The sequence below is a fragment of the Aulonocara stuartgranti genome (assembly GCF_965226115.1).
Source record: "Aulonocara stuartgranti genome assembly, chromosome: 8".
Taxonomy (NCBI): Eukaryota; Metazoa; Chordata; class Actinopteri; order Cichliformes; family Cichlidae; genus Aulonocara; species Aulonocara stuartgranti.
The window spans coordinates 21,112,260-21,120,366 of record NC_138959.1 but is presented as its reverse complement, the minus strand read 5'-3'; the positions used below and the strand labels follow the sequence as shown (position 1 = coordinate 21,120,366).

At 39.4% G+C, this 8,107-nt stretch overlaps 1 protein-coding gene across 1 annotated transcript; it reads right to left on the bottom strand.

Moving 5' to 3' along the window:
• Positions 1-50: 50 nt before the first annotated feature.
• meiob (meiosis specific with OB-fold) lies at positions 51-7,556 on the bottom strand. The gene is made up of 14 exons (XM_082544828.1): positions 7,449-7,556; positions 7,054-7,133; positions 6,833-6,890; positions 6,534-6,665; positions 6,299-6,371; positions 5,947-6,142; positions 3,655-3,755; positions 3,369-3,421; positions 3,084-3,179; positions 2,798-2,890; positions 1,357-1,501; positions 1,078-1,264; positions 778-864; positions 51-697 (listed from the first exon to the last, which is right to left on the bottom strand). The coding sequence occupies exons 2-14, from the start codon at positions 7,108-7,110 to the stop codon at positions 581-583; spliced, it is 1,395 nt and encodes a 464-aa protein (XP_082400954.1). The 5' UTR covers positions 7,111-7,133; positions 7,449-7,556; the 3' UTR covers positions 51-580.
• Positions 7,557-8,107: the final 551 nt, after the last annotated feature.

Here is an 8,107-nt window from a genome sequence, read left to right as displayed (position 1 = left end):
GAAAACTTGACAAATGAAGGCTAAAAAAAAGAAAACAAAAGACCAGAAAATCCATTATATTTTTATGACTCTTGGTCTGAAGAACAGAAAAACCTTTTCATCAACTAATGCATAAAATTCAGAGATTAAATGGTGTCAACTTGACTTAATTTTTTAAACAGAGCAGTACCTTATCTTTAAAAATGCCTCAAAAGTATGTATCACACACTTCTAGGGGCTCCAATGACTGAAGAACATGAAGAACACAGCTTATTGTCTAACTTGTGCATATTTGGAGATGTTTTGAACCCAGACTGCTCGTTAGCTTTCATATAATGGAACATAAAAGTTGCAGTGTAAAACATAACACATTAACATGGAGCTGATGAAGTTTAACAGCTTTAAAGTCAAACAACTTAGCAGCATGTTTATAAATAAATACTTTTACATAAATACATTAAATAATCTGGAGTCCTAATAAATAATTGGTAATAATTAAAACTCAAAGTGCACATGCATGAAAGCCTCTTGTTAACATGTGAGTCCAAAGACCAAACAGCAGGTGAGGCAGGAAGCTGAAACTTGTGAGTGAGGGTGCTGATCACAGGCGCTGCTGCAGCAGGGCAGACATGTGCTGCTTCACCTCTCCTGGATCTGCCAGCGAGCAGTCCAGGACCATGCCCCTGATTCCACTCTTCATCTTAGGAGAAGGAATGATCTACAGCACATGAGATTTTTTTCAACACTTTGTTTTTACAGCTAATAGCTTTTGCAGCTTGGTATCAAAAGCTAAGGTACCTTCACATATATTTTGCATCTCTCCAAAAGAAATTTCCACTTCATTGCAGTCCTCTCACCATCAGTCAAACTGATGAACTCCTCTGTCTGAATCAGATCAAACAGAAAAGGTGATGTGGCAAAGCTATCAACCACCGCCATTCATTTACTGGATTGTGGAGGTTCATCTGAGCAATAGCTACAAAATAAAGAATATTTACAGAATTTTGTAACTGACATCTGAGCCATACAGCACAGGTGTAGGAGCACAAGGTTTAGAACTGAGACTGGAGAATCGTCTTTCTATGAACTGATACTTACTGTGCATCCCAGAGCCTTTTCTGCCACTGGGCTCCTGAGGCTGCAGGCGTGCAGAGTGCCGGTGTGGTCTGTGAAGTCCACCAGGAGATCAAAGCCTGTAGTGGCTGAAACAATCTGACCCTTTCCTGGACATAACTGGTTGGTGCAGCTGTTCAAGTCCTCAGTCACCAGGAATTTGCATTTCGAGCTGAAGCAAAGACAAAGCAATAACCTGCTCTTTGTTCTTGTTCAAGGAAGTGGCTGTCATGGTTATAGTTAGTAAACAATGTGTGAATTTACCACCGTGTCTTGATGACTTTTGAAGCAGACGAGTCGAGGTCGAGCTTGGAGATGAAACTATATGTGATGCCAAATAAAGCCTCGGGATTCTCTCGGGCCTTCTGCATCAGCTGGCTCACTGTGTAAACGTCGGTGATGGACTCTACTGCAGACCAAAACAGCAGCATACATGTGTACTTAAAGGGCACTTTCTTAGGTACACCTGCTCAAAAGCTCATTAGCACACATCAGTAAATCACATGGCAGCAGCCAAATGCATTTAAGCATGTAGACATGATCAAGACGAAAGAGTGCCAAAGCACTTTAAGCACAAGATTGTTAGTTAATCATTTACAAATGAATATTGTCTGTATGGACTGCAATTTCCCCCCAAAACAGTGCACATGTAAAACTGTGGTGTTAAGCGATGCGGTTGAAAATTTGAGTGCGCCTAACTTCAGTGCAACCATGGCAAAAAGTTAGTCTAGAGCCCTGCCATGGATGTGATGCCGGAAAATCTGCAGTAACTGTGTGATGTTGTCATTTCGATATGGACCAAAATCTCTGAGCAACGTTTCCAGCAACAATTACGGTGGTTTTGAAGGAAAATGGGGTTCAACCAAATTACTAGCAAGGTATACTTAATAAACTGTCACAGTCTGCAGTCTTTATACAAAGAAAATCCTGATGTGTTTCCACTGCAAAATAAAGGAGGCAGGATACTGATATACTAAATATTAAAAAAAGAAATTCCTCCTCAGCAATTTAATCGGTGGGAAAACATGTTTTTGGACTGGTAAGTCATATTTTCTATGTTGTTTAACACATCTAGATGTGGGGAATTAAAGCTAAAACTTTTGATCTCACACTCGCATGTCTCAGTGAACGGCAAAATCAAAAATGTATTGGCATCATAGTCTAAATACCTCCTCTGGAAACACTCTTAAAGCCTGAAAATCTTTACACCAGAAGGTCTCTATGTGGACTGAGAAAAAAAATAAAATAAATGAACTATTGGTTTTCATTTTCAAGAAGAAAAACAGCAGCTAGAAAAACAGCAGCTAGTGTAACTGTGTGGCTTGGTAATGTGCTTTTAATGAGGAGCTGAACTGACTGTGCTACCACTGGTCAGTGATGGAGGTCTAAGCCACAAGTTAGCCGTACTCGTCTGTCGGATCCTGTTAGTTTTGCTCTTTTTAGGGGATTTACCAAAAGTGGGGAAAATGACTTTATGATTTGATAATAGCATCTTGCATTCACCTTTTAAACTTTCCTATATGCCCTCTGTAACTGAAAATATAATTATTTTATATAATATAATCTTTTGCTTAAAGATCCAAGACAAAAGCAGGGGAAATAACAGCTTCTGATGCCTCAAATTCAAAGAGTCTTTTACATTTAGATGGGCAGACTGACTTATATGAATATGGGGAAGTCATGGCAGGAACTCATTATAACTTACCAGGGACATCCTCTGGCATGTCATCTTGATCCAGAGCTCCAGACTCTGACACTTCTTTAGCATAACTGAACAGCAGGCTGGCCTCTCGGGTGTCTGAAAACAAATTATGATTGACTCTAGCATGTTTCTCTCCCTGCACAGCAGGAAGGAAAGCTCCATTTCTTTCACTGTCTACCATGACTGATTGGTTGTCCAAAACCAGCATTTCAGTCTTGTTTTAATCAGTTACACCATTTAAATCTCTATCAAAGCCTGTGTTTTTTTAAGTGCCGCTGTGATCTCTTACCAGGATTGACAGTGATAATGCTTTTCGAGTTAACAGTTGCCACCATGCCGCTGCGAAAGCTGTCAAAGCTGATCTTCGCGTCGGCTATGAAGAGCACTTGGAATGAAGAAAAACAGTTGAAACAACAGAAAACCATCTTAAACGCAAACACGCGGTTGGATCTCAGGTAACCACCGCTGTGTTTGTCTTCAGCACAGTATGCTAATGGGACATGACGGGCAGGAATAACAGTTAAATAAAGATTCATTTCTGCGGCGGAGAAAGAGCAGCAGCCCTCAAACCTACCCGTCTCCCTGGGTATCAGAGGTTGCATGAGCTGAATGGCTTCTCTGTCCCAGCTGTGAGTGAGACAGAGGTCAGGGAGTCACACAGGGGAGAGCACAGTCAAAAATCAAACACACATGTAGTTCAGAGGGGCAATCTAAGACGTTGTATCGCTAATGTAAATTTGTGGTCGCTTAAGGAGACACAGCGGTGATACAAAAGGCAGTAAAGATGGAATATGGCACAAAAGCAACAGAAGTAATAAATCTACGTTCATTTTCCAAATTAATAAATGCCTTTGACACACCAGACGAGGGGGAAGGATAAGACGGAGTCATCAAAGAGCCTCACTTCCAGCCTCTGCCCTCTGCGTCCGTCTGAAGTGGTGAACTGCTTTGTGTCTCCGATCTGAAAATGCAAACACGGTCGCTTGAAGTTCCTATCACACTATCTCCCTTTCATGTGACACTGAGATCAGGGCGGGTCTGGCCCGTGTGTGAACTTTGGGGCCATTATGGTGAGCTGGTATGTTCCAAAACCAACAACCATTCACCATGAAACCACACGCACACAAACACAGACACAGTGTAGGCTAATTGACAATTTATAAGATGTAAATGAAAACTCAACTTATTTGATCGCTCACTCATCACACTCATACACATCAGGGTTCCCACCACAGCGTCTCTCTGACAGGTTATGTGGCTTTTCCGTGACTGACTTTAATAATCCAACATCGAGCCACTTTTTAACAACCCTCCCTCTCTTTTCTTGTTAAAGTTGTTTTTCAGCTCAGGAAACTTTTAACAGACTATTTTCCACCATAGTTCAGTTTATGGTAGAGGAAGAAACAAAACCAAACAAACACCATCTAATCAATGTGGGAGCAAAGTTGGAAAATACATATTTTACTAACTGAAAACCACCTCTTAAAATATGAATACATTTAATATACTCAAGTTTATATGATTGCAATCTGTTACTTGACAAAGAATCTACTAAGCACGTAAACATGCTATAAATGTTTCTACTGAGCGTTTTTTACTTTATTGCATTGTCTTTGGAAATCTAAATTTTTGAGCACACTGGGTCAAACCAGGTCAATAAGAATTTGGTTGATTATCGTTTATTTATTTCTTCTTTAGTGTCAAACTAAGTTTACACAACCTGTGATGCTACAGAACAAATAAACACAGGCTTTCAGTTCAATGTGAAAATCCTAGATGATTTTCAGAGAAGTTAACCATCTGACCTTAATCTGGAGGTTGACGTCACTGAGATTTGAGATCATATGAGATTTTTAGTAGATGCACCTATGGCATGCATTTCAAAATCCTGTGTTACCTGGTTCTCGAGTTATCACATTCACAACTTTGGGTGTCTAACAGGTGGCCTTTTACAGCTGAGGGGCAAAAACTATGTTTAGCAGATGAACAGTATCTGAGAATCTAGGAAACAATCCAGAAAAGACCTGACAGAGTATCTGAGAAACGCTTGATCCATCTACAGTTCACTGAAGCCTCATCAGAAATGGTCTCAGTGCAAGTGTCGCTGTCAAGAAACAATTCTTAAGGAAGGTAAACATGGAGAAAAGGCTGAGGTATGAAAATTACACAAGAACTGGACTAAAAGCCCAACAGGTCTTCTGGAGTGACAAAGACGAATTTGAAATGTCTGGTTCAAATCATCATCAGTAACACTATCAGTCACAGACTGGCCTCTCCAGAGACCCCACCTCAACATTATTAAAGCAGTGTGCGATCATCTTGATGAACAATGGAACAATTGGCAGCCAGTTTTGAAAGTCCTTCCAGAAGCCTGGAGAACTGTTCCTGACTACAGAAAGAAGGAAAGCTGCCTAAGAGAGTTCAGTGTTAAAGACTGACGATGAGCAGTGGCACAAAACTTTTGCACGCTAATATAGAAAGAGAGAACGTTTTCTTTCCCACTTAAAGAGTCTTTAAAATGCCATTATGGAAAACTGGGAATGCTTTTGGAAAGGTCATTGCCTATTTGATTGCTGAGAATTTGAATATAGAATAAAAACTACTGTAATAATTAAACTGTAAATATATAGCTGCCAGGATTTAGCCACAAAACAAAATCCAGAAAAATGAGTTCAATAATCAACATTTTATGCCACATTCTGGCCACATTTTTTTTAAAAATAATCATCTTACAGAGACATTGACAGCAGTTTTTTAATCTTTAAATAGTGCAAGCTAAGCTACTGAGAGTAAATTTTCATTTGACATCAGAGTGAAGTTAATCTTGATACATGTCATTTTTCAAGAACTCAAATATTTATTTCCCTAGTTAGTGTAATGTTCATTGCCTTTACTGCACATTGCAGCAGTGTTCTCAGATTTGTCCATGCATGTATAGAAAAGCATTCTGGGAAAAACAGGAAAAAACACACTAACCTCAGTAAAAGCAGGTGAGGTGGGGTCATGAAAATTTCAGCACAATAAATATGTAAATAAAAAGTCTTTGTGATTAACAGCTTTCAGCACTCTACACAAAACCTTAAGTGTATAAAAGGGAACTTTTCTCAAACTCCTGTGTAACACTGAGCGACTGAAGCCTTAAAGTGTCCTACCGATTTTACAGCAGCAAGTATATTTATCACCGAACCATCCAGCTTTTGCCCGTTGGCCACTATGTCTCCCAGAGAGTAGAAATCTCTGGAGTCCTTAACAGGCAGGTGAATCAATGGCAGCAGTCTGTCAATGGTGTCCATATCAGCACACAGACACACCTGGGAATGAGCCTCCGTCACCAGCAGCCTGTAGTGGCTGAGACAGCAGATGCTATCATTACACATTACTCCCTGTTACACCGTGCTTTGCACAGTGTTACATTATGTTTGCCTCACTTGCCATCAGCTACCTAAAAGCACAGTAAGGAGAACATGCTTCTTAGATACCATCTGTCTTAAAATGCTAAATTACCTCGGTGTTGCAGGACAAAATCGATCTCCTTTCTCCAGGTCTTTGGTGGCAACTAAAGGGTTTTCAATTGTGACTGGAAAGGAAGAAAAAGAAGCAGTTCTGTTTCCAAGCATCATTATGTAATTTCTATAGGCAAGAAATACATTAAAAATATTTCAGTTTATTAAAAAATTACTTTAATCGGGAAAGAGGACAGTAAAAGAAATCTACACAACTTTGAGAGAGACTTTCTCACCACAGTCCCCAATGTTGAAGCTGCTGGCCAGCCCGTTGACATAGGCATCATTTCCCCAAGTGCTCACGTTGATGAAGAAGTCCGGAGAGTCTTTAACAGTGAAGCCAAAGGTGAATCTGTCCATACCAATATCTGTATTTCAGAAATGGAGGGTTAGTGTAGTGATGCAGTTCAACGGAGAAAAAAAGAAACCTAAAAATCACCACCAGGAGAGGGCGCTGGTGTACAAGACACTGAAGTGCAGAGGAGGAATGTTGAAAATAATGATGCACTGATAGAGATACAGCCAGGATACGAACTTTTTCTGTCAGGGAAGCTTTTGACGTCAGTTTTTCCAATGATGATGCCTGCCACTTTCTGGAAAACATTACAAGGACAACGGGAGTGCATTATACTATTTAATTAAACTCGCTAAAACAAGCCTGAAAATGCACTGTGCTACATTAGGGTATAAGCCCTAGGAGAAAAAAAAAAGAAAATAAAGGACATGAAGTTAAAAAAAAAAATCAGTTGAACTCACTGAATGAGAGATGTTGGGATGCAGCTCAGAGATAGCGATATAGGTGTGAGCAGCCATTTTGTTTATAACCTCTGCACAGTCTATAAATAAAAAAAATAAAAATAAACAGAAGTCAGGAACTGGGCTTCAGCTCAACCTCTGCAAGACGGTTTCTACATCAGCTCTGAATACACTAAAACACAGTGAGTAATGTGTAAGAGCTACATACATACATACATTTACTAGCTAAATTTAACTTAATGCAGTAATTATATAAGTAGCAAGCTAACGCTGGATTATTTTTAGTCATTTTAACGCTAAATTTGATTCAAACAGACTAATATTACAGTTCTACTCTAGCCTTAATACTAATTAATTTAAAGCTCAGCATGTTTTTTGCTGTCTGCGGTTTTTACCTGTCTCCAGCAGTTCTCTTGTCACGTGACATAAGATTTTCGCGGTGAAGCTGTTGCACGCGACGGAGCTTTGATGCTGCCTTCATTGTTGCTGGAAATTTCTGCATTAATACAGCTGCGTCTTCAGGCTACAATACACACACAAACGAAAAAAAAAGACTTAAAAATTACCTTTCATAGTGGCATACATTAGTAAAACGTAGAGAACAACCGTTAGTGTGAAGTAGGAGTTTTCTTTATTATTTCGTAATAAAGGCTTTATGCCGGTTAAAATCACATAAGACTTTACTGTCATTGTACCACTATCACATGGTCACCGCTATTAGGTTGTGCTAAAAAAAACAACCCAATAAATAAACAAATACAAATAATACTACTACTAATAAATATAAAAGTCTTAAATACTGTCATATAAATAATCAAATGCAAACATAAAATATTTATATATAATAATGATATAATAACACACACAAATATATACATGCAATATTATTCAAGTCTTTTAGCAGCTTCACTTCACTGGTCCCCTACGATGTTGGTGGCCCGGTTTGGGCAGTGGGGCTTGAAGATGTCACTATTGGAGTTGCTGGATCCCAATGATTTTCTGGGTCTCCTTGGCAATCCTCTGTAGTGCCTTCTGAGCCGGTTCTGAGGTAACC

Coding starts and splice junctions, on each gene's coding strand:
- meiob (XM_082544828.1), bottom strand. CDS start 7,110: ATGGCTGCTCACACCTATATCGCTATCTCTGAGCTGCATCCCAACATC. Junction 3,422..3,654: donor TTATCCTTCCCCCTCGTCTG/GTGTGTCAAAGG, acceptor TCTCACTCACAG/CTGGGACAGAGAAGCCATTC. Junction 1,502..2,797: donor CATGCCAGAGGATGTCCCTG/GTAAGTTATAAT, acceptor TTTGGTCTGCAG/TAGAGTCCATCACCGACGTT.